Below are 26,716 nucleotides of genomic sequence, written 5' to 3'. Positions count from 1 at the left end.
TAGCGTATGCTGACGATGTTACTGTATTAATAAATGAACAGTCTGATATTGATGAAACATGTCAAGTATTACAGAAATTTGGAAAATGGTCGGGATTAAAAATAAACCAAGAAAAATCGTCAATTTTGAATTTAAATTTGGTTAATTCTCACTCGCAGCGAGGTAATTTTAAGGTTGTACAAATGATACGTATACTAGGTATAATATATACCCACTCTATTCAAAGTATGATCCAATTAAATTATGATAGAGTATTAACTGGGGTTAAAGCGATATTACAAACAAATAAATTTCGCAGCCTTAGTTTACAGTCAAGGGTGACCTTTGTACAGTGTCTCTCAAAAGTTTTAGGACAACGACATTTTAAACTAGGCAACCCAATTTACACAAGCCGTTGGTGGGTTGCGTGCAGAGTTAGGCTCAATTTCAGGGTTGCCACGTGCACAATAGATATTTATAAAATACGCGAAAGAAATATAAACAATTATTATTGTATAAAATTATTAAAAATATCACTATTATATCGCAAATGACAAAATTCTTTCTGAAAGAAAAAAATAGGTTTTCTAGTATTTTATCGCTGATGAGTCTACAGTAAGAAAAAGAGGTGAGAGGAAACGAAAGGTTACAAAGGAGAGGAGAAAGAGAAAGCGAAAGGAGAAGAGGAAAAGTAGAGGAGAGAAGAAAGATAGGATAGACGAGGAGAGGAGATGTAGTGAGGAGAATGAAAAAAGATTCGAGGAGAGATGAGGAAAAAAGAACAAAGAAGAGAAAAGAGGAGAAAAGCGAGAGGAGAGGAGAGGAGAGGAGAGGAGAGGAGGAGACGAGAAGAGGGAAGTGGAGAGTAGAGTAAAGGAGAGAAAAAGAGAAGAACGAAAAAAGAGAGTGCAGTGGAGTCGGAAATCTAAGACAGGAAAGGAGATAAGAGGAGTGGAGAAGAGTGGGATGGAGATAAGATGCGAGAAAAGTAGGGAAGACGATATGAGATAAAAGCAGAACAGAAAGAGGGGAGAGAAGAAGGAGAAGGAACTGGAGAGAAGAGGTAGTTGCAGAAAATATCGTCTGAGCGTCAAGAATGGATGCATTGGTCAAATTATCGACATGAAACATTCAATAACATTTTGAAATGTATTGCAGAATATATTAGATCGGTGCGAAATGCCTTTTGGCTGAATTCAGAGCAAATTAAAATCTTCCATGTAATATCTTTGATTTTACCTGCGATTACACCACTAAAAAAATGAACGTAATTTTTAATATTTATAAGAATTATTCAATTTTTCTCCACTTCTCGGTTCGTTGAAATTGAGATCGTTAATTCCAAACTGAATCATTCCGTTTCACACGGCGTGGACAATGAACACAATGGGATATGTCTAAAACTTACGAAAATTTTCTGCCACCGGAAGGGTTCGAACATACGACCATCAGATTGACAATCCTGAACGGTAGCCACTACCCTACAAGCTTCCGTTCCTTAAACCAGGTAGAAGAACCGCTACACCACGCCTTTACCTTCGAATGAAACAACAATTTTTTCTAAGTATTCTGTCCCTTTAATATTGTAAATGTCGTTTGGTATACGTGTAGTTGAACTTTTACTTTAATTTTGATTTGCTTTCTTGTAGTATAACCGATATCTTCGAGAAATAATTTTCGAAGTAATTAAAAACGAGAATATTGGTAGTTGTGAAAATGCGAGTTATTTCTTCTAACTTATTATTGTGATTAGACATTACTAATGGAAAATATCTAGAGGCTTGAACATTACAGGACGATGTTCTTTTCCTGTGATACTGTAACAGACAAAATGCTTGTTTACTGATGCAAGTCTTGTGTCCAGAACAGTCTTATGAAATGTATTTGCTGTTGCGTAAGGTAACACGAAATAATTACACCGTGTGCGAACTACCAAATCTGTGCAACGTTATACATAAACAGGCGGAAAATTTTATTCATAAAATCATGTCAAATTTGACAGTATTAGTCAAGAGAGACTCGTGGGACACTGCCTTAAGGTGCTGGACTAAATCCTTCTAATTTTTCTTACTCGAAGAACAACAATTTCTAAGGAAGAGCAACAGTGATGATCTTTCTTATTTCTTTTAAATGCTTACACTTTCCTTTAATTGGGTTAAAAATAAATAAGAATATTGCTTGTATTTCTGTCATTGACGTAGACCAGAGAGAGAGACAGACAGACAGACAGATATTACAAAATAGTTCAAATAGTGCGAGTGCCATTAAAAAGTCATGATAATTCTATGTTACGTACTTAGAATTATTCATACAATAAAGAACATGTCTAATTGTGAGTTAACAAGAAAACAATAATAAAGAGACATTTTCGCATCACGATTGCAGTTCGAAAAAGTCGGGACAGGGATTGAAAGTAACGCACTGTCCTGACTAAATCGGTGAATCGGACGTCTGCTAGCCTTGCATCAATGATTATAAAACTAAAACCACCCAATATTGCAGCTTGAAGACTTTTGCGCAAGAAACAGATTCATTTATGCAAGAGCAAAATTGAAATTTTTACACATTTCAAAAATCGACGATGTTATTTTCGTATTTATTTATTTATAGGTTCACATTTAAATATTTTAGGGTTCGAGGGGGGGAGCATGGTCCACATGGACCCTCCCCTGGGTACTGACCTTACGTAGACAGTGGAAGAGAAATTTTGGAGAACCTTTCTATTAAATTTAGTATTTACATTCACCTTATGCTCAGATAGATTAAACCGTTTATTGACAATCGTGAACTTTTCGTTTAATAGATAATATTTGGTTTTAGACGACGGGAGAACATTGGTCGAATTTCCTTTCTTGCTCTTTTGAGAGAATATATACTTCTACAATAGCAATCGCGTTCGGAAACCGTTAAAAAAAATGACTTGGTTTTCAAAGGCAGACAAGCTTGGTAGTCTAGCTTGCTCGCGATCAAAGTGACTCACTCACGCTATTCAAGGCCGCTTCTTATCGCAAAACACTGTGCTTGGATGCACACTGTCTGCACCCAGCACGTTACAACTGACCAGAGTCGAATTTTAAAGAGAATCTGAAGAATGGTAGATTTCATCAGAAGCGGCTAGGTAGGCACCATCTCAACATGCAATAGTTTAAGTGATAATTCCTGACAAACAAAAAACCGTATTGAATAATTATTGGGATAGTAATACGTGTATCCGCTCCTTTTTAACAATGTAAGCTCGAAGACAATCTGTATTCCATTTGTTTATATTGGCAACTTGGTCAACCAGAGGTTATTTTATCGCCTTCGATAATCGAATTGTCTGATCGATTATTTTTTGTTTACCCAGGAACATACCCAATAGGAGATTTCATAGACCGGGTTACGCTACTCACTCGTAGCTCCCCAATTTCTTCTGGTGGGTTTCTACCGGTCCCATACACAAGCCGAGAACCTAGAGAGTGAGCATAGGCGGACTCGAATCCATGCCGTCCTGCAGTCGGAGTGCAAAGCACAGCTCCTTTGACCGCACGGTCACGGAGGAGGACTTTTCGTATCTTACCTTTGGCTAATCGCGACGATGAGGATGAATTATGAATAGAAAAATAAAGAAGGTCACGCACAAAGTAGAGGACGATCTTCAACCTCTTGGGATGACGAGTTCAAGCCCTTAATATGAGGATTTCAACCTTAGACGACCTCAATTTCAAAATTATAAACAAAATGCCTACTTACACTAAACTTCTCATCAAGGCCAAAATAGTTTGTAACTGTGAAACTACCCCTGAATACAAATTGACATTTTTTTTCCATGTGAGTAAGAATTCAATGTTTGGCATACAGACATAGATGATACCTTTTGAGAAACAATTAACTGTACCCTGTCCCAGCATCTCTGGAGCAAAGCCGCGCATAGCGGAAGAGAAGTGGGGAGAGGGGATCGAGTGCACAGAGCGAATCAGTGCACGCTGCTGGGAAGGCTGGTAACTGCAGTGGTTTTCCTCCCTCCACGCAATCCCATTCCTCTCACGTGTTCATCCCTGCTCAGATACTTTTTTCGTTCACCTGCTCCAGAGATAAGTGGGACAGAGTGTAGTTCGCATACATGTAGCAAGTAAAGAAACTTATCCCAGAATGAAAATTCCACATAGTTTTAAAACGTTTGTTTAAGCAATGAATGACTGGAAACGGATCACACATAATTCCCTTGCCAAAATCTAGTGGTCGAAAATTAATTTCAAGACATTTCATATCTATTCACCATATTCCAAGTTATAAGGAACTATTTTGTAGATGTTCATGAAACCGTTATAAAATTACAAATAAAATATATTCACAAGCTTAGATATACTAATACCAAGAAAGAAATTCAGAGTTAAATTTCAAATGCATGTGTATAAAGTAATTCTAGAAGTACAGAGCTATATCTGAGTATTTAACTTCTTTTTTGCAGATAACGTTTACAATATTGAGGCGACAGAATAATTAGGAACTGTAGCTCCAAGAAAACAAAGGGCGTAGTGTATTGGTTAGAATTCTTGAAAACATTGCGGTCCCACGTTCGATCCTCCATACTAGATGTTCCTTAAAAAGGAATCCCTTCCATTAAACAAGAGCATGGTAACATTATTTGTAATAGCAGTATATAGTGGCTACATTGTTCTGCATATGAAATTTATAAAAAAAATAAACAAATAAATGAATTGACACACGTTCAACGGCATATTTTTATATATAAGATCGTGAATTATGATACTCTAACGATAATTGTGTACTGCTTCAAAGACATTGACAAATATTAATGAAATAACTATTTATATGTGTGGCAATTCAGGACATGCTAATTTTACCCCTTTTCCCACTTGAGTTCAATGCAAGGATACCTCCGCAAATATCGAATGAAAAGTTCTCACCATGTGCAATTCTCCATTAAATGTTTTCGCCGAGTCGTACTACTTTCGTTTTCTTTGTTGCAAACAATACTTGTTTGCACGTTACATGCAGGAGAGTTACATCTACATTTCACATTGGTCAGCTCCTTCTATCTAGTTTAAGGAACGAAAGCTTGTAGGGTAGTGGCTACCGTTCAGGATTGTCAATCTGATGGTCGTAGGTTCGAACCCTTCCGGTGGCAGAAAATTTTCGTAAGTTTTAGACATATCCCATTGTGTTCATTGTCCACGCCGTGTGAAACGGAATGATTCAGTTTGGAATTAACGATCTCAATTTCAACGAACCGAGAAGTGGAGAAAAATTGAATAATTCTTATAAATATTAAAAATTACGTTCATTTTTTTAGTGGTGTAATCGCAGGTAAAATCAAAGATATTACATGGAAGATTTTAATTTGCTCTGAACTCAGCCAAAAGGCATTTCGCACCGATCTAATATATTCTGCAATACATTTCAAAATGTTATTGAATGTTTCATGTCGATAATTTGACCAATGCATCCATTCTTGACGCTCAGACGATATTTTCTGCAACTACCTCTTCTCTCCAGTTCCTTCTCCTTCTTCTCTCCCCTCTTTCTGTTCTGCTTTTATCTCATATCGTCTTCCCTACTTTTCTCGCATCTTATCCCCATCCCACTCTTCTCCACTCCTCTTATCTCCTTTCCTGTCTTAGATTTCCGACTCCACTGCACTCTCTTTTTTCGTTCTTCTCTTTTTCTCTCCTTTACTCTACTCTCCACTTCCCTCTTCTCGTCTCCTCCTCTCCTCTCCTCTCCTCTCCTCTCCTCTCGCTTTTCTCCTCTTTTCTCTTCTTTGTTCTTTTTTCCTCATCTCTCCTCGAATCTTTTTTCATTCTCCTCACTACATCTCCTCTCCTCGTCTATCCTATCTTTCTTCTCTCCTCTACTTTTCCTCTTCTCCTTTCGCTTTCTCTTTCTCCTCTCCTTTGTAACCTTTCGTTTCCTCTCACCTCTTTTCCTTACTGTAGACTCATCAGCAATAAAATACTAGAAAACCTATTTTTTTCTTTCAGAAAGAATTTTGTCATTTGCGATATAATAGTGATATTTTTAATAATTTTATACAATAATAATTGTTTATATTTCTTTCGCGTATTTTATAAATATCTATTGTGCACGTGGCAACCCTGAAATTGAGCCTAACTCTGCACGCAACCCACCAACGGCTTGTGTAAATTGGGTTGCCTAGTTTAAAATGTCGTTGTCCTAAAACTTTTGAGAGACACTGTACAGGTCTATGCACTGTCAAAGGTATGGTACATGGCAAAAATTCTCTCACTACGGAAGTTAGATATAAATAAACTTAAGAGTGCAGTAAATTGGTTTATTTGGAATGGTCAGATATTGAGGGTGAAACATGTATTACTTTGTTTGCCTTTTACCGAGGGAGGAATGAATCTTGTGAATATAGAACTCAAATGCCAGGCCTTACGTATTCAAGCTGACACGCAGACATTGATTCAGCATCCACTCAGCCTCACAATTAAAGTTTTGAGAAGCGCTTTGGACTATATTTCACTAGAGGCTCCTATTGATATTACTAGACTGGTAGACACTTTATGGTATTTTAAGTCAACAATAATGGATATTAGTTATGCCCTATTACAATCTCCGAGATTAACAATACCAGTGACATCGGAAATATATCGCAGACTATGTAAATTAGAACAACCAACATGTAAAATTATTGAGCAAAATCCCACAATGAAGTGGAGAGAAATATGGAATAATATTCAGGCTCACCATCTTACATCACGAATCCGATCAGCATGGTATATAATTGTCCACCAAAAATTAATCACTGGAGAGAGACTCTATGATCTTAAATTAATAAATACGCCAATGTGTGCCAAATGTAATGTATCTGATAGTTTAGTCCATAGACTGAGTGAATGCCAAATAATAGAAACATCATGGCTTTATATAAGGAAACTTGTGAGTACTATTTGTCGAACATCAGTGTATAATATCTCTGTAGATATTCTTTTATATCCAGCTTTTGAATATTACCCAAAAAGAAAACGTAAAAGTGTACAATGGCTCCTAGGACACTATGCCTATTTCCTATCGACATATCGGCAACCAGATTTTAATATACAATTTGTAAATTACCTCCATCAAGAATACCATAGGATACCTGACTGTAAAAGAAATAGATTGTATGCTAATTTTCTTACTGTAATGTTTACTTGCCCAATGAGTTGAAATGTAAATTGCAAATGTAATGTAATAAATTGCAAAATGTAATAAAAAAATAAGTAAATAAAAAAGTGGTTAAAAAAAAAGTCGGTAACGCGTCTGACTACCATGCTAAAGGTCCCGGGTTCGATCCCCGGCCGGTTCAAATCCGGGAACTTTTCTAACGATGGAAGCGGCCCCGGCGCCCACCCAGCGTCGAATAACATGGGGGAAACCTTGGGGGGTAAAGCCGGTCAGGGGCGTGATGCTGATCACATCACCCCCACTCACGACCGGATCAAGAAAGTGTGGGGCGTTACTCCCACACCCCCTATACGCCTTCATGGCGTAGTGCTATGCACAGGGGAGCACTTTACCTTTTTTTTAAACCTTTATATTTTGTGTTCAATTGAAAAATGTTTCATAAACTACTTCAACAAGACAAGCTTTGGGTTTATAAAAATAACACAATTAAAACATTTTTTATAAATATATTCATAATTCTACTTGCTTTATCGAGGAGTCCGGTATTACTCCGCTGGCGACGCCTAGATCTGCATTGCAATTTGGATCTCCAGCTGAAAACAAGAGGAAACTGTGATGAGTAACAGTAACAAGATTAATATTAATTGTACGTTATATCAATTCAGTTCATACGGCTTTGTTTTCAATGCGAGCAAAAAAGGATAACGTTTACTGAAATGAATGAATTACTTAAAATTTGTGGGTACCCTTCAAAGCAGGGTTGATAATGATTTAGGAATTTTAAATAAATTTAATTCCGGTCCAGGAGAGAAAATCAGCAAGCGTAAATGGGTTCTGGACCGTAATGAACCTTTTTATCAGTAAAGTATTTCAATTCGGTCCAGTAACCTTTCTTCCAGATCAATTTGAATACGGTCCAGGAACCTTTTTTCCGGATGAATTTAAATTCGGTCCAGGAACATTTTTTCCGGTCCAAGAAACTTTTTTCAGGAACAATTAAAATACAGTCCGGGAACCTTTTTTCAATGAAACAATACACAAGTTGGACCGAATTTAAATTGTGCCAGAAAAAAGGTCCGCTCCTACAGCGGAACCAGAATGTACTGGTTCCTGGACCGTAAACTCTGCCTCAAAGCACCTACAAGGAAAAATCGTATTTTCAAAAATTCTCACCTTAAAGTTAAAACAGGGCTGTAAAAAGCCTCTTGAAAAATGCTAAAAGTGTGCAATGTTGTAAGGGGACCTGTACCAGACACACCACAAAACATTATAAAGGCAAGGAGAGGCTAAACGCTCCCTCAAAAACAGTGTAAAACCTCTTCTCAAAAGTTAAAAACATTTGTTAAAACACTGCCGTCATCGCCCAACAGAGATGACAAACAGTTGGAAACATTGAAAGTCTGTATGATTAAAGTAAAATGGACACATTCGAGAAGAATATATCCAACACTTAAAAACATTACAGACACGACACATTGGAGAGTCCAGCGCTTGCAGCTGACAATGAGTGAGAATGCTGTGTCCAATACGAAGGTGTGTGTTTTATATTTTGGGATGACCTTAAGTTCTGACCAGATGCTCAGACTAAATTAGTCCAAGAAATAAATCAATCAGAATACCGGATGGCCTGAATTAAAGTTACCCAACTCAGAGCCCTCTGCAGCCTGTTTGAGGCATCGTAGAACTCTTGAAATTTGGTGAATCCACTATGCAGACCATGGGGAAGAGGTTGGCGATAAAAGACAAAAATAGTTCAATTTTCCGCCACCAGGTTGAAATGTGGCGCTGTACTTCCATGATGGGTATAATGACGTAAACGGCTCCAATTGGTTATGGATTTGCCTTTACCTTGCAATCTTGCAATAAACGAGAGATTATTTTCTCGCAACTTCCAGCCACTAACAAATGTCTTTCTAATTAATAACTCAGCTAAATCACTTAACGTGAGTGCTGAACAAAGGTCGGAAGTGATCACCATGCCATTAAATAAGAAAGAACGTGCATTGCTGGTGAAGTTGTTATATCAGAACGGCAGTAATAGTGCAGCTGCACTGGGAGGTTATTGTCATGCGAAAGGACTTCGAAAGGGGCCCATGACGACGCATGGGTTAAGAAAGATGATGAAGAAATTTGAAGAGACTGGAGATCTGTGTGTTGCAGCAGGAAGGCGCTGCCGGCCGATTGCAGAAGAAGTTGTCACCGAAGTGGCTGTTGCAGTGGCGGATAGGGCCCGTTGTTCCCGATATTCTGCGACTAGTGCACGAGCTGTGGCACGTTCATTGTCCCTGCCATGGTCGACGGTTCACAAAGTGCTACGGTCCATTTTACAGTGATACCCCTATAAGATCCATGTCGTTCATGAGTTAAAGCCGCAAGATCCGCCTCTACGCGTCGATTTTGCTCTTTGATTTCTGGCGAGGATGGCTGTGGACGACATGAGGCCTTGGAATATTCTGTGGACAGATGAGGCGCACTTCACCCTCGATGGGACGGTAAACACACAGAACTGTCAACTATGGGGTGCCTCACCACCCTGTGTGTTGCAACAACAATTGCATTCTGATTACGTCACTGTCTGGTGTGGTTTCACTGCTAATTTCATTCTGGGTCCGTTTTTCTTTGAGGAGCAAACACCGCAAGGCCCAGTCCAATGTTCCATTACGAGTGCACGTTACGCTCAACTCCTTGCACAGCACGTGGTTCCTGCCTTGCAAGAACGAGGATGTTCAGCGACCACAATCTTCATGCAAGATGGAGCAGCCCCGCATATTGGTAAACAAGTGACTGAACTTCTTCGGGACAACTTTGGCCCTGATCGTGTCATCTCAAGGGGTTTTCCCGATGCTTGGCCTTCCCGTTCGCCGGACTTGACTCCGTGTGATTTCTGGCTATGGGGATACCTGAAACATCGTGTGTACCAGGAACGTGTACAGACGCTGCCCGAGCTGAAAGCAAGCATAAACCGACATGTCGCAATCATTTCCAGGGTCATGCTTCGTGCAGCTGTTGATCATGCTGTGCTACACTTCCAACAGGTCATTCACACTTCTGGCACGCATATTGAACACTGCTGTACTGGCAGAAACAAACAGTAAAGATTTATAGTACACGTGACTTATGTTTTTCAATATTCATTATTACAGCGCCACATTTCAACATGGTGGCGGAAAATTGAACTATTTTTGTAGCCATCCTCTTCCCCATGGTCTCCAGAGTGGCTTCACCAAATTTCAGAGTTCTACGATGCCTTAAACAGGCTACAGAGGGCTCTGAGTTTGGTAACTTTAATTCTGGCCGCCCGGTACTTGCATATCACGATTTGTATCGTAATAACTTCAAGTATGTATGTTCATACTTCGATACATACATGCACATGCTCAAATTTAAACAACTTCAGAACACAATAAAGTCTAAAGCAAGTTTCCATTGCAAGAACAAAGCTAAGATACAAATTGCATGGACAATTAAGAACCTGGCAGCATATATAAACATTCTAACATATCTACTGAAAAATGTATGAAGTCTACATAGTAATATTATTATAGAACATAAAATAATATATAAAACCAATGGGTAATGGTTGAAAAAAAGCTTCCAGTGATGAATACAAGCACGGAAGTATAAGTACAATGTAAATATTTACAGTTCTTCGATCGTAAAGAAATACTAACTGCAGAAAAACAACAAACGACACCATAATCATATGGAAAGCAACGCCTCGGTATTCTTTTGCCCTTCACTTGTTTGCATGCGGTGTCCTGCAGCGACAGTAGCGTAAACCGTTTGTTTGCGTTACTAATAGCACCACTCACGATAACAATAGATATTTACAACACATTTAAATTATTTGACGTCTTGTGTGGTTTTTGTAATTTAGCAGGTGAATTCTGTTTTTCTGAAGTTGATTTACGGTGAAAACGCTGTACAATGGACTTACGGTGGACCGCAGTAGATTTTGCAGTGTAATCACCGTAAAGTAACGGACATTTTTTACAGTGCAAGCTAGTATGTATGGAGAGCATTTTACTCGTTGCTTATCACCCCCCCCCCCATTTCATAGCTGCACGATAAACTTGGCAACACTACATGACATGCTCTGACTTCACGCTACGTAATCTCGAGGCCTCGTGTCTGAGCCAGGAGAATTGCGCGACCATTTGGTCTCGGGTAGCAAAGCTACACATACACTGGGGGAAAGTTCTACAGCAGTAAAGTATTTCCTATTAATATACAACATATGCAGGGGAGTGATAACTCAATTTAGATGCCAAGAAATCAATGTTATTTACTGGTTATTTATATAAGCGTAAACGTTAGTGATGATATAATTCATGTTATTAGTAACTACTACAGAGCATTCCCTGACATTCGCTACGAGACTCGGCGGCAAGCTGCCCGGCATCAGCGCTTGTCTTTCTCGGTGAACGGGTCCGCGACAGTCGCTAGAGTCGGCTATTAAAATTAGTTTTCATATTGTGTACTAACCTTGACTACAGAAGGTGTTGAAAATGATGTCCCTCTGCTGCAACACATTCCTGACATCTCCGAAGGAAATTGGCATTTACACGTGCAAGTTCGTCTACTGTAATTCTCCCGATTTCTCGTACAATACTCTCCTTTAACTCACGGATGGTGTGCGGATTGTCTTTGTATACTTTATTTCCCCATTTTTCTTTCCACTTTTATTCAGAACTGACCCTGTTACTCTTAAACTTTTTTTACGAGGTTTAATATAGTGGTTCTATGTGGAACGGGAACACCAGGAAATTTCGTTGCAAAACGTCGTCGCACTTCTCCACAATTCCTCTTTCCGAAGTAACACTCGACAAGATAAATCCTTTGTTGTAATGTAAACTTTTGTGGTGCCATATTAAGCCACAATCTTCAACATACGGACACGACACAACACAACTTCCGAGGGAGTATTATACTGGCGTCAGTCTGCAACGTCAACAGAAAGGGAAAAAGAGCGAAGGCAGGGAGAGTGAAAAAAACAGACTGTAGCGTGCGACTGTCGCGGACCCGTTCACCGGGAGAGACAAGCCCTGATGCCGGGCCGCTTGCCGCCGAGTCTCGTAGCGAATGTCGGGGAATGTTCTGTACTGGAAATTGGGGGCCCAGTCTAACTAACTGCGTGGTACGATGTTCGCACGTATTTTTTTTCTTCCTATATAGAGGCAAAATACGTGGGGATGTCATATGCTTATGCAGGGATAACAACTACGTCATATTTAATGTGAGCAAGCAATTATCGTATTTGCTCAAGTTCAATATTTGACTCGTTGTGAACTCTTTACAAAATTTTCTATTACGTGTTGTTACGTACCCAATGGTACCAACTCATGTAAACGGTTTGCCAAGGTGAAATAGAGATGGCAGCACCAGGCGTGCAAGATTGAAGATTACCACGAGATACGCGAATGGCAGTGTAAATAAGCGCAAAGTAATTTGGAAAGATGAACAACAATAAAATCCATTATAAGAGGATGAAGAAAAGATATAAAAACAATAAATTAATGTAAATATTTAATAAATTAAATTGATGCTCATATGTAAATATACCGGAAAACTAAAGAAGTGAAAACACTGATACAAATTCGTGTGTCTTAACAGATCTCGAATCTGTTAGCTTGATTTACAATCCCCTTGGTGGAAATTTTGATTTATACCAGTGGCGGCGCGTTCCAGTCGCGAACCACAGTTACCTTTGGTTGCGCGTTCCAGTCGTTGCACCTACTTGGATGCGCGTTTCAGTCGTCCAGCACCAAATATACACCTTGCTGGATTTATTTTAGTGTTGGCGCGTTCCAGCCGTTGCGTCAAGGGAGGAGAATAGAAATAGGTGACGTAGATATCAACCCTTACCCTCGAATTCGTAACACTCTAGGACTTGGTACGAATGAAGAAAAAGTGAGCTGTTACTAGCTTGTGTAAATAGGACTTACTGAAGAGGGGAAACTTAAATATGGAAATACCAGAGGAATTAGCATAAAGGAGACACGTTCCAGGGATTATATAAGAGTCCAGAAGGAAGTCTAGATTCAGATTTCCCAGAAAGAAGGAAGTCTAGATCCAGATTTCCCACAAAGAAGGAAGTCCAGATACAGATTTCCCAGAAAGAAGGAAGTCCAGATACAGATTTCCCACAAAGAAGGAAGTCCAGATACAGATTTCCCACAAAGAAGGAAGTCCAGATACAGATTTCCCACAAAGAAGGAAGTCCAGATACAGATTTCCCACAAAGAAGGAAGTCCAGATACAGATTTCCCACAAAGAAGGAAGTCCAGATACAGATTTCCCACAAAGAAGGAAGTCCAGATACAGATTTCCCACAAAGAAGGAAGTCCAGATACAGATTTCCCAGAAAGAAGGAAGTCCAGATACAGATTTCCCACAAAGAAGGAAGTCCAGATACAGATTTCCCAGAAAGAAGGAAGTCCAGATACAGATTTCCCACAAAGAAGGAAGTCCAGATACAGATTTCCCACAAAGAAGGAAGTCCAGATACAGATTTCCCAGAAAGAAGGAAGTCCAGATACAGATTTCCCACAAAGAAGGAAGTCCAGATACAGATTTCCCAGAAAGAAGGAAGTCCAGATACAGATTTCCCACAAAGAAGGAAGTCCAGAAGGAAGTCCAGAAAGAAGTATAGAAGGATGCTTTTACTAAAGAAAACTATACAAATTAAAGAAATTCTAAGAGCATACAAATTGAATGTAAATAAGAATCAGAAAATTACGTATCTCATAATGTAAATATCTAAATCCATGTATCCTTGTTGAGATAATATAATCATTTAAACGTCTCCATTGGAAGGCACCCTGTCTGGTTTCGTTTTCAAAAAATAACCCTATCTGACGATATATTAGCCGTGTTTTAATATTAAGATTTATGTACCTTTGCACAAATAGAGGTAGCAGTGTCATGATAGATCAGGCGCTCTTCAGTATAAATTTCTCCCAGGTTATGATTTTTTTCTGTACATTTGTTTGTTTATGAATTACTGCCGTTGATCTCGTCTTCTACTGCTAGATGGTTAAGCGTTTCAAGTTTCTAGTCCAAAGATCGTAGGTTCAAATCAAGGGTAAACCACGAACGTGCCATTGTTTTTTATACATCACCAATTTCTCGGGTTCATTTATCCTCATCGTAGAGGTCAACTTATAGAGATAGAAGAATGATGTATAATTGACAGAAATATAATGGCATTAATTGCATTGCAGTATTTTTTCCAGCATTTCGCTGGGTATGCAGAAAATATCCTGGAGTCTAATTGCCCAGGAAGTTATTGTCATCAATATTGTGTGAAAAACAGTGTTTTGTGATTACATAACAGATATTTTAGCATATTGACGTAATTAGTGAATATTTTGAAACACAACTCTGGCAAAGATACTTATAATTTTAGTGGCCCTGAGCATTTCCTCAAAACTTAGTAATAGGGCGACTTTTCATATGGTGAAATTATTTCACACCAACATAATCCTCTGAAGAGTTTCTGTTGTATCATGTTAATAATTGCTTGTGAATATCCTTTTATGTATTTTATCATATCAGCATTCATCCTCATCGGCACGACAAGCCCGAAGTGGTAGAAAAGGGGCGTTAAATAACCATATCAATCGTATGTCACGGATACCACAAGGCAAAATTTCTCTTTTTTAACATCCTGAGTTCTTCGATGGATTTCGTTTTACCGAAGTTTGCCGAAACCCAAACTACAGTGATGCTTTGCCGTCAGCATATACTCCAGGCGTTCGAACGGGAATGCTGTGAGCAGAAAGTGTTAGATAGTGCCGTGTGTGGCGCTGCGATCGTTCAAAGAGTGTAAATGAACCGTACAGTTTATGAGACCTTTGGAATTGGAAATATGTTTAGAGGAATATATTGTTTTTTGCCTTTTATATATAGAGTTTCGTTGTAAAAGTTTAGTGGCATTTTGGTGTTAAATAATGTTAGTTTTTGCTGTGCATATCTTTCAAAATCAACTCTAGTGCAAACTGCGTGTATATAAACACACAACAGAAGTGCGAATATATAGTTAGTTATTTTAATCAAAATATGGAATTATATGTACACATGTACTTTTAAAAAAGGAAATTTTAATTAAGCAAACGGCTTACCTAGCTAAATATAGACTCACATGACATTAATTGTAATGCAAAAATCGAATGTAGAATGTGCTTTATTTTTGGTTACCAAAACAATGGGTTACCACACTTTCGTTTTAAGAGCTGGAACTTGTCGCGAAACGTAGATTTATATTGACCAAAATTGCATTCGATATAGCATGAAGTAAAGGGAATGTAGTTATAATGTGGAGAGTCCAGGGGGGGGGGGAGAGTCAGGTCTGAACTTGACATGAACACCAAAGTATTTTGAAATCAGTTTAATTTTTGGATTTGTAATAATAATAATAAGAAGAAGAAGAAGAGGTAAAGTATTAAGGTGCGTTGCAAAATGATAAGAACGGTATGAAATTTGAACATATCGTGGGAACGAAAGGAAAACAGGAAACGAAAGTGATGCAAATTGACAGAGAGAGGAAAGCATGTTATGAGAAAAGTGGTGTTCAGGGAGACGTGTATGTGTAACAGCAAGCAAGGTCGAAGTAAAAAGAGCGTTGCAAAATGATAAGAACGGAGTGAGGTTACCCCAGTAGATGTCGTTGTCAGTGGCTACAGAGGGCGCTGTTGCAGCTGGCGTGCAGATCGCGAGGTATTCATGCCCTGTTGAGGAGTACGACAGCATTGATGAAGGTGCAGAATGGGCCGTCGAGCAGGATTGTCGGAACGTGCAAAAGGGGCAAATATTGGCATATAAGGAAGAGATTGCACGCCGAATTTGTCGCAGCGCCTGTGTGGTGAACAATTTCCTAAAACTTGGAGACAGGTATGGAATAAAGAAAGCACCGGGAAGGCCGCGGAAATTGACGCCCCGACAGGAACGTGACGTCCTGAGGAAGCTGGCTGCTGGTGGAACATCCCTCAGACAGTTGGCTCGTGATCCTCATATTCATGTGCATCAATCAACGCTATCACGGGCTATGAAACGCAGCAATCGTCTCCGATATCGCAAGGCCAAACGACAGCCACGACTCACAGCACAACACAAGGAGCGTCGCGTGTCCTGGGCCAAGATGCACATGGCGTGGAAGGAGGAATGGCGGCGGGTAATTTTCAGTGATGAAAAGAAATTCGATTTGGATGGTCAAGATGGCTGGAGATACTATTGGCATGATCTCCGCAAAGAGGAAAAGATCTTCTCCAAGCGACAACAAGGAGGACAGTGTGTAATGGTGTGGGGTGGGTTTGGTTATCATGGGGAAACGAATCTCGCCTTTCCCACAGGCCGTATGAATGCGCTCGAATACCAAAACGTCCTAACGGACAATCTATTGCCATTTGCCAATGGCATTGGTGGCGATCAGTGGCGTCTTCAGCAAGACAACGCCACTATACACACTGCTGAGTCCACTATCTTCTGGTTTCTTCACAGGAATGTGCATGTCATTGGTTGGCCTGCGATTCCCCTGACATTAACCCCATGGAAAACCTGTGGGGTCTTCTGTGCCGTTCAGTGTACGCCAATGGAATCCAGTACAACAACGTTCATGACCTGAGGAATGCTGTCGTTGCTGCATGGGATGCCCTTGATGGTAATCTATTGAAACCGCTGGTGGACAGCATGTGTGATCGGGTCCTCAAAATGGTGTACTGCCATGGTTCGTGTATTGACTATTAAAGCAGGGTCTGCGATGCCGTTCTTATCATTTTGCAACAGTAAACATGGTCACTTTTAAGGTTCGTTGCTTTGTACCTTCTCCTTGCCTGCACATGACTTCTGTTCAACACGTTTTCTCTTTCTGTACATTAGGTGAGCATTGCAATGTGCTGTGTGCCTGTACCTGTAACTTAGTAAACGTGTCACACTTACTTTTTGATTCGTTCTTATCATTTTGCAACGCACCTTAGTTCTTATGAATAACGGGTAAGATATGGAATCTTACTGTGGACCCAGTACTCGGGAAATTCTCAGCTCGGGAGAAGCTTTGTCCAGTTTGAAAAAGCAATGGATGGGGGATACCTATGCAGATTATCCTAGTCATAGGCGTAGTTTTGGAGGGGCCAGGGGGGCCTAGCCCCCAACTTAAAAAAGACTAAAAAAAATACACATGATTAAGTTCAGTTACTACATTTTTGTTATGAAGCCATACCGCAAATCTTGACGTTTGGCATGATAACATGCGCGGCAATAGCCGGTCTTAGACGATTTGATTGATGTGTACAGTTTGAAGAAAGAAAAACGTAAAAGACTTTGTGTTTAGTCAACAGTTACTGCTGAGGCATCAAAAGAACTTTTGAATTTAATTTTTCTAAAATTTCTGAAGTTTACTATTGTACCGTAACTTTTTTAAAGTAATACGAGTATTGTATCAATAAAAAATTGAAGACTAAAATTGGTAAACGCTGTAAGTGTCACAAGAATTCCAACGCCGTTTTCCACGTTAAACTGTGAAATGTGCCATGCTTTATAATGAGGTAACCGTGAAAAGTGGCTGGTAGCCCTCTAAGTAGTTCAAAGGGCGTGTGAAAAGGCACTAGTGTGAATGTTCGTACGGACTGATGTGATGAACGATGCGATTTCCCAACACTTTCGCTTTTGGCACTTACAACGTTTACCACTTTTAATCCTCAATTAATGAAATGCAAAATTCAATAATCGTACTGTTTTGCTTCTTTTAAAACTGACAACGAATATACTAATTAATATTTGTTTACTTAAGCGAGGAAATTTAACATTTTCAAATCTAAAAGGCCTAGAACTCAGTGTTTTTAAGTTGTTGTTTTTTAATTTCCGGGAGAAGGTCTCCGGACCCCTTATAAGCTAAGAGATATTCAACAACCCTCAGGTACATCATATGCTTCTCCCAGAGCCTGCCCCCCAAAACAAAAGCTCAAACTCCGCCCATGATCCTAGTGGGCGATGTTCCGTGAGAATTTCCTTAACTGGGGATAGCATCCCCCCACCCCTCCGAGGAAAATCTTGCTGATGGCTTTGTTCTCTGTATTTCGCTTCTTCCATGAAGCTTAAGGGAAATGTCGGGTTTCGGTATTTTCCTCAAAGACAGAAAGGCACAAAAGGCGTCAAAGAATTCAAACAAACTTCCTAAGCAAATTTCCGGCCTCGAGAAATCCATGTGTGTCGAAGCCTTGTATTATTCTACCGGTAAACACTTTCAACAATCCCCAAATCGATACATCAAAGGCGCTTGGTCGAACAGAGGCTTTCATAGAATCGATCGGCGAAAGTCGAAAGTGGTTTCTTTTGTTAGTGCAACAGCTGCAAGAGTGTATCTGTTTTTCACCTATAAACTAAATCACGTCAATTTCAGTGACAGAATTATGTGCTACTTGGACATTACACTATAATTCGTTATTTATTTGTAATGTTGTGTTTGTTCTTTTTTTAAATTTATCAAATTAAAATGTCACAGGCAACTAAGCAACAAGAGAATTTTATTTATTTACATTTTACTTGGGATTACCGCTAAGCAGTTTTTCCCATATCTATATACATATGTAGTGTACATAAACTTACATTTTTTAGTACATTATTATTAAAGGATACTATGAACAATTTTTTTTCTATTAAATAGTTAAGCCACATTTTCTAAAAAAAGATAACAATATATATCCAACTGTAAGGTTAGGTTCACAAATCAAAGATTCCAAACACTGAGGAAAAGGAATTTCACAGTTTATAAGAGTTTTATAGAATGTCTCTCTTTCTTGTGTGTATCTATTACACTCAAATAGGATATGGTGTATATCTTCCTTGTTGCCACATGTACTGTTTGGGTTTTGTACAATCCGGATCTTTTGTAAATGACTTTTAGTAGTTGTATGTCCTGACCTAATACGATTTAGTAATACTATCACATTCCGTGAACCTTGAACTTTTGTAAACCAAGGTCTCATTCTATTGAAATTAGCTATCCTCTGATAAAAGCTGCCTGCATTTTGAAATTCACCTTTGCACCATTCCGTCCAGTTTTCCTTCAACTTTTTCTTCACCCTCGCTAGAAGGTCTGTGTACCAGGTTTTCAGCTCCAGAACAGGTTGAATTACCCTAGCTTGTTTTGCATACAAATCTGCCATATCATTTCCTAAATTTTGACAATGTGCTTTAACCCAGGTTAAATGAATTATCTTTCCCCTGCTCCTTAAATTTTGTAAAGTTTTTACACAGTTTATAATGTATGGGGAGCATTTAAATAATAAATCATAATTGGACTGAATTGAATATAATACACTTTTGGAATCCGTTAATATTAATATATTTTTTTCTTGCAATTTATATGTATATATTAGTGCTTGGTAAATTGCATAAGCTTCAGCTGTAAAAATGGAAAAATCTTCCGGTAAATGTACCATAATTGATTCCTTCTTCTGTACATCATAAACAGCACATCCTACATTTTGACTACTTTTTGAACCGTCTGTATATATAAAGTAATAATCTTTCCATCTTTCCATGTAATCATATTTTGTATATTGTTCAGGAAAATAAATATCTCTATATTCACAAACAGGAAAATCTAGAGTATATATGGGCTTACTCCTTACTTTCAATAATTTTTGATGATCCTCATAGTACTCATTATATAATTGCACCCATCCTATATCTTCGCAGTTATTAATTTTGCCTGTATCATATAATTCAACCAAGTCGAATAGAATGTCGTTAAACGGATGATTAACTTCTGACATTGTTTTCAACAGATATTTAATAGACATTTCTCTTTTCCTATAACTTAAGTTCCATTCGCATGCTTCCATGTATACAGCAACATTGGGAGTACTCTTCATCAGTCCTAGACACTTTCGTAGAACTTTCCTCTGCATTACTTCCAAAGGTCGAAATACACGTTCCGAAATTGTATTAAAGACTATAATCCCGTATTCTATTGTTGGTTTGTAATAGTTTTTGTAAAAATTCATCATGGTACTAGGATGACTTCCCCATTTTGTTGTAGCCATAGAACGAAATACATTGTAAATTACTTCTGCCTTTTTCACTAACATTTTTACATGAGGTTTCCATGTTAATTTACTATCAAATATAACACCTAAATATTTCACTGAATTTTCTATGGGAATGTGTAACTTTTTTGTATATTGATTCACATTTTTCGGAGCTCCTTTTTTACTAAATATAATCAACTTTGATTTTTCTGACGATATATTCATAGACCTATTCTCAAGAAATTTCTTTATCTCTATTATTTTCGCTTCCATGTTGGTGACTCCTTTATCTACTTGCTTGACACTCTCATATATACATAAATCATCTGCATATTGTATAAATCCAAATGGCTCAGGACATATTCTTTGAACATCCATTAAATATATATTAAAAAGTAAAGGACTTAAAGGACTTCCCTGTGGAAGTCCTCTTGTTATCCATCTAGGACCCTCAACTTTATTGTGAAAGTAAAAATATAAACAACGATTTTTTAATAGATTCCAAATTATTTTTAGATGCATATAAGGTATTTTCAGATTTTGTAGAATGTTTAATAATTTATTTATATTTACATTATCATATGCCCCTTTAATATCTAAGAAAGCAGCAATAAGACTACTTCTTCTTTTCATTGTATCATAAATTTTTGATGATAACATTGCCAACGCATCTGTACACCCCATTCCCTTCCTAAATCCAACTTGAAGCCTTGAAAATAATTCCTGTCCCTCTATATGCCAACTTATTCTCTTTAGAATTAATTTTTCAAAAATTTTCCCCAGTACTGAAGACAAAGCTATCGGTCTATAAGATTCTCCTTTATGTGGACTTTTGCCAGGTTTCAATATTGGTAAAATCATTTGAGTGTACCACGATTGCGGTACATTTCCTGAATGCATTATATAGTTGTAGATGTTACAAAGATATATTATACCACATTCCGGCAAGTTTTGAATCATCGAGTATGTTATTCCATCTTTTCCTGGAGTTGTGTCCTTGGCTCTTATTATTATGTCTCTTATTTCATCGATCATGATATTGGTATATAATCCTTGTGAATGTCTATCTTTAGGACTGAAAGAGAAAATTTCATCAGGGGCATCTGCAGGTTCTTGTTTATTATTACATGTTACCTTCATAATAAATTCATCTTTCCAGGTTTCTTTGAGTGGTATTAATCGAGGGGTATGTGGTTTGCGGATTGATTTAAATTTAGCCCACACGGTACTGATACTCTCTTTATTATTTATGTCTTCACAATACTTTGCCCACGATTGTCTCTTTGCGCTGATATAACATTTCTTGGCCTGCGCTATTGCTTTCTTATAATTAATCCAAGTTTCCTGATTTGGTATTGTTTTATAAACTTTAGTAGCTTCAATTCTCTGTATTTTAAAATTTTGGCAATCTTTATTCCACCAGTGTACTATGGGATACTTTTTTACAACTTCCTCTTTTGCCCTTGTACATGATCTGTCCATAACAATGCTAACAGAATCTACAAAATAATCATATGTACTCTTATCAATATTATTTAAATCTGTATTTTTAAATAAGATTGTAAGTAATTTAGAATATTTATTCCAATCAGCTTCGTTAACTTTCCATTTTCTGAGCGGAATAGTGAAAGATCTCACTGAATTAGTATCAGTATAAAAGAAACATGGATAATGGTCACTGGTTCTTTGATCACTGTCTGTTTCCCACTGAAATTGACCACATATATCATCTGACATTAACGTTAAATCTATAGCTGTTGGCCGAGTACCTAATCTTCCTATATGCGTAGCAGACCCGTCATTAATTACAGTAAAGTTGTACAAATCCATACATTCTACTAACACTTTCCCCAACTTATCTTCATCCTGATCTCCCCATATTGTGTGATGGCAATTAAAATCCCCTGCTATAATAAAAGGCTTTTCTATGCATTGAAACATTTGCGATAATGTATTTGTCGTTAATTTCTGTGACTCTGCACCTGTAGGAATATATATAGATATAATACTAACTTTTTGATTCATAAAAGCGATTTTAATTCCTACGACTTCAATTTTGTATGTGTCGTATATAGACAATGTATAATCAAAAGATATAGGTTCAAATGGAATGCTTTCATGAATCATAATTGCAACTCCTTTACTATCATCTTTAATCTTTTCATAAATTATGTGATAATGATTTACTTTAAAATAATCTATATTTGATGGGTTCACAGAGATTTCCGATAAACATAAAAGTTCAGGTCTATATTCATCTATTAATTTAACCAGATTTTGCTTTCTTGCTTTCAATGATCTTACATTCCAGTGTACCCCCACGAATGTTTTCCATTATTTTTCCTTCCACACCCTAAGGTGTCTCTCCAAAAATTTCCAAATCCTCAATAATTTTCTGCACCTGGCCATTTATTTGTGAGCATTCTGTTAGTATTTCTTTTATGCTTAATAAGTCAGAATTTTTAGTTAATGTCGCCATAAGTTTCGCCATTAATTGTAACAAATTATACATAAGATCCTTCTGAGATGTTATGTGAGGAAAGTACACGATTTTTTTCTGTTCTTCATTGTTGTAGATTCCGGTGCTCACCTCCTGCATGCTTCTGTTTGTACTATCCACATCTTCCTCATTTTTCCTTGTCTTAATTACAGTTCCTGTAGACTTTCCATTTAATTGTTTTTGATTACTTTGTAATTTCTTTAGAGAACCTTTACTTGATTCTCCTTCAGAATTTCCATTATAATTCTTTGTTTGTGAATAGGAATTTAGTCTGAAATTTTTTCCATATTTATTTTCAAATTTGGAATAGTCTCTATGATGTTCTGGAGGAACTCTTTTCCATGAAACATTTTCCAAGTATGTATCTGATTTTCTTTCACCCCAATCACTTAAGGCTTCAAATCTGTTTTGTATTGTTATGCTATTTCCTACAACACCAGTCTTTCTTGTGTCAATTTCACTTATTTGACTTTTGTTTATATGGTTTTTTATTTGATCAGCATATGAGTTGCCTTGAACAACATAATTGCTTGGAACATTACCTGTTATTACTTTCTCTCTTGCATCTTGCCGGGATAAATTATCATATGCCATAACTCTCATGATTTCTCTTTTCATTTCCCATTTTACACATGACTTATCAGTAGCAACATGTTCTCCTCCGCAATTTAAACACTTCGGAGTTTCATTACAATTTTCATGTTCCTCTCTTCCACATCTAGCACACTTAGCTTTATCCTTGCATATGGCTGCTGAATGTGCGAACCTGTAACATTTCTTACATTGCATCACATTTCTAACTTTAGGAGTAACATCGAAAATGTGACTAACCACTATAATCTGTTTAGGCATTTCTTGAGATCTAAACGTGATTGATATTAGCTTAGTAGGAACAAAATAATATGAACCATCATCTTTTCGAATTCTCTTTTTCATTCTTTCCACTGATATTACTGTCGGGTCTTCAATACTTTCCTTAATTTCCTCCTCTTCAAATTCAGTGGGCACACCATATATCAATCCTTCCTTCACCAATAAGGATTCCGGGATGAACACATCAATATTATTTTCTTTATGAAAATGCATATTTTTCATGAAATTTTTAGCTTCATTCCTGGTGTAAAAATAAATCTTTGCTCTAAATAAACCACTTGGTTGGATATATCTGACCCTTATATCTTTCTTTCGCAATTCATTGCCTATTTTCATAGAGTTAAATTTCTTTTCTGCACCTTTAGTACTAGTCATTATTACTAAATATGGCCCATTATGTGTATCATAATACATTTTACACTTGTCTACATTATTTTCTCTTCGACCTTCTCCAAACGTGTTTACTTTATCTCTATTATCTAACCTGTCTATCCTTACCGCTTTTGCTGGAACTTGATCATCTTCAGAAGATCTGACACTTTTAGCTTGTTTTCTAGATGTTTCTTCTATAATGTTATTTTCTATAACAATTTCATTGTCTTCTACCAAGTTCGTTATAATTTCTACTTGATTATTAAGTTCCATATAACCTATGGCATCCGCCATGACGTTAACAAGACTGCCTTACGAAAATCACATTAATGAGTATAATTCCTTTTACCGTAGTTTTAAACTTCAACTTAAATAAGTATATGGGTTTAACTCAATTCCAGTCACAAAATTCTCTCTTTATAAACAGTAACCACTTAATTAACAACTATTAATATTACCACAATATTACACAAACAGCTCAGTTTCCATCAACCACAGGCTCGTCAACAAGAGAATAAAGCGCCTTGTACACATTCTTCTTCTTTCTTTTTATGGCTCACACCGCGTGTGCAGTTTTCAGCCAACGTTGCCAAGTTCAGGTTCTATTGTTAATATCTATGTTCTAAACTGTTGTTGAATGTCATTCACCTTCTTCGAAACAGTAATGTCTTCCTGTTCTTATGGTATAACAGTTTTGTGAGGTTATTAATTTAAATTTTAGTGTGAATCATCGTGGTTGTTTAAATAGTAAACTTATGTTTTCTAGCGAAACTATAGAGAATCCAAATAACTGCAGTGCGAGGTTCAGATATTAGTGTAGTCTTGTACACAATCAAATAAATCACGAACAAGTCGTTGAATTGAACGCTTAAAGGGAAATGACGTCAGAGACAACGTCATTTTTCTCATTGGATCGAAGGTTAGGTCAAAGAATTTCTAACTAGGAATGGTTCTAAATAACATCATTCAAGCTTGACTGTTCTACCAATCAGAGCACATGCTATTGAAATCGATTATCGGAAAGCGACCTCTAGGTCACGAATGCAGATGTAATGGAGACAGCGTGAGATGTAAACAATGTGTCACTTCAAATTTTTAACAGATGATAACTATTCAACAATTGTGAAATGGTGAAAAATCCTGACGTGATGAGGAAAATGGATATCATGTGCATGATCAGCATTCAAAATACTTCCAGAATCGCCTATTGGTTTGTAAGCAACCGAAAGTTTGCTTGCTTAAATTTATTTTGTTGCGTTATGTAATAGATGTAATGTAATGTCGAATATGAGAATTTTGATTGCGAAATTGTGAAAAATCCTGACGTGATGGGAAACAAAATTGATCTAATTTCCGTGATCAGCATTCAAAATGCTTCCAGATTTAGCTATTTATTTGGAATCATCAGATTATTATTATTATTATTATTTTTTCAAAAATGCAAGGTGGTGTTATTTGTTTGCTTGGTCACTCAGCACGTTTATCACGTCCAAAATTCGCCTCTTTTCCGCCTCGCAATCCATTTTCACAGCAGCAACTCGGACGGGAAACCTCGGCTCTGTACGTTCCAAAACAGCAACACCAATACACGCGCGGGTGGCTCCGACGATTTGACAGTACCACAGGTCGAGGCAACTGGCCATTGTATTGAGATGGAGATGGCACTTGCGAAAGAGAATTCCTGGAAGAACATATCCATCCCACAAAAACTTGCAATAATATCACAATTACACAGTCCGTCCAGTAGGAAAGGTGACTGATATTTTTGCCACGGAACTACCAGTGACATCTATGGATAAGTATATGTACTACGTAGCGACACATTTCGACTTTCTTCCGGCAAAGTTGCAAAGCACTAGCGTCGACGGTCGACGCATATGGATCTTGTGACTGACAGTACCTGCTGAACGTCGGTCGGAAACGGAGCAATGTGCCAACATTAAATTCTGTTTCACATTGGGTGCAACAGAGACGTCTCAAATGATTCAAACTGTTTTCGGTTGTGAGGCATTGAGCCGTAAGAACGTGTTTAAGTGTTATGCAAGGTTTCGTGATGGTCCAGGGTACAGGCTCCCCAAAACCGAAGGAAGTGCGCATGCAGAAGAGCCGAATCAAAACCCTGCTCACGATTTTCTTCGCTTCCAAAGGCATCATCCACAAGGAATTCACTCCAGACGGTCACACTGTGAACGCTGAGTATTACGTGGGTATTTTGCATCGTCTATTGGCCAGGATTCGCAGAGTTTGGCCTGAATATCGGGAACAGGGCTCATGGTCTCTGTTGCACGACAATGCACCCGTGCAAAAGAGCAGGTTGGTGCGCCAGTTTTTGGCCAAAATAGATATAGTGGAGCTGAATCACCCCCATATTCTCCAGATTTAGCTCCATGCGACTTCTGGCTATTTCCAAAACTGAAATTGGCTTGAAAGGAAGGCGTTTGGACACCATTCCAGACATCCAAAAGCTTCGACCGCGATTTTGGAGGCGATTCCGAAACAGGAGTACCAAGACTGTTTCACAAAGTTCTACAACCGCTTCAGTGCATGTATTGACTTACGAGGTATAAACGTTATTGTAAACTAGCAGTCAACAACGTCTTGCCTTTCATTTCTCATTAGTCACCTTTCCCACTGGACGGACTGTGCAGTTCTGTGAGCGGTGTTGAGCCGTCCACACATGCACTGCTGTGTTAAATACACCGTCCACAAATTACATTCATAGTCCGGTAACAGTAGACCCTGGACTCCAATTTGCAGACTAACGAGACTCTGGCGTCTCGACTCAGTCAATATTGCATGGGACTTGTTTTGTGTGATGGCCATCTGTGTA

The 26,716-nt window shown here is 38.0% G+C and overlaps 1 protein-coding gene across 3 annotated transcripts in view; it reads right to left on the bottom strand.

The window, feature by feature from the left end:
• Positions 1–26,716, bottom strand: part of LOC145982078 (uncharacterized) — a 187,355-nt gene that overhangs the window by 115,458 nt on the left and 45,181 nt on the right. For all 3 annotated transcript variants that reach the window (XM_083115674.1, XM_083115675.1, XM_083115676.1), the window contains exon 2: positions 7,640–7,706. In XM_083115674.1, the coding sequence (XP_082971800.1) occupies positions 7,640–7,706 (67 nt within the window). The remainder of the gene's footprint in view (positions 1–7,639; positions 7,707–26,716) is intronic.

This window comes from Lepisma saccharinum, chromosome 30 (genome assembly GCF_977018435.1).
Source record: "Lepisma saccharinum chromosome 30, izLepSacc3.1, whole genome shotgun sequence".
Taxonomy (NCBI): domain Eukaryota; kingdom Metazoa; phylum Arthropoda; class Insecta; order Zygentoma; family Lepismatidae; genus Lepisma; species Lepisma saccharinum.
Note: the sequence above shows the minus strand (reverse complement) of the source record. Positions and strands in the feature narration are given on the sequence as shown.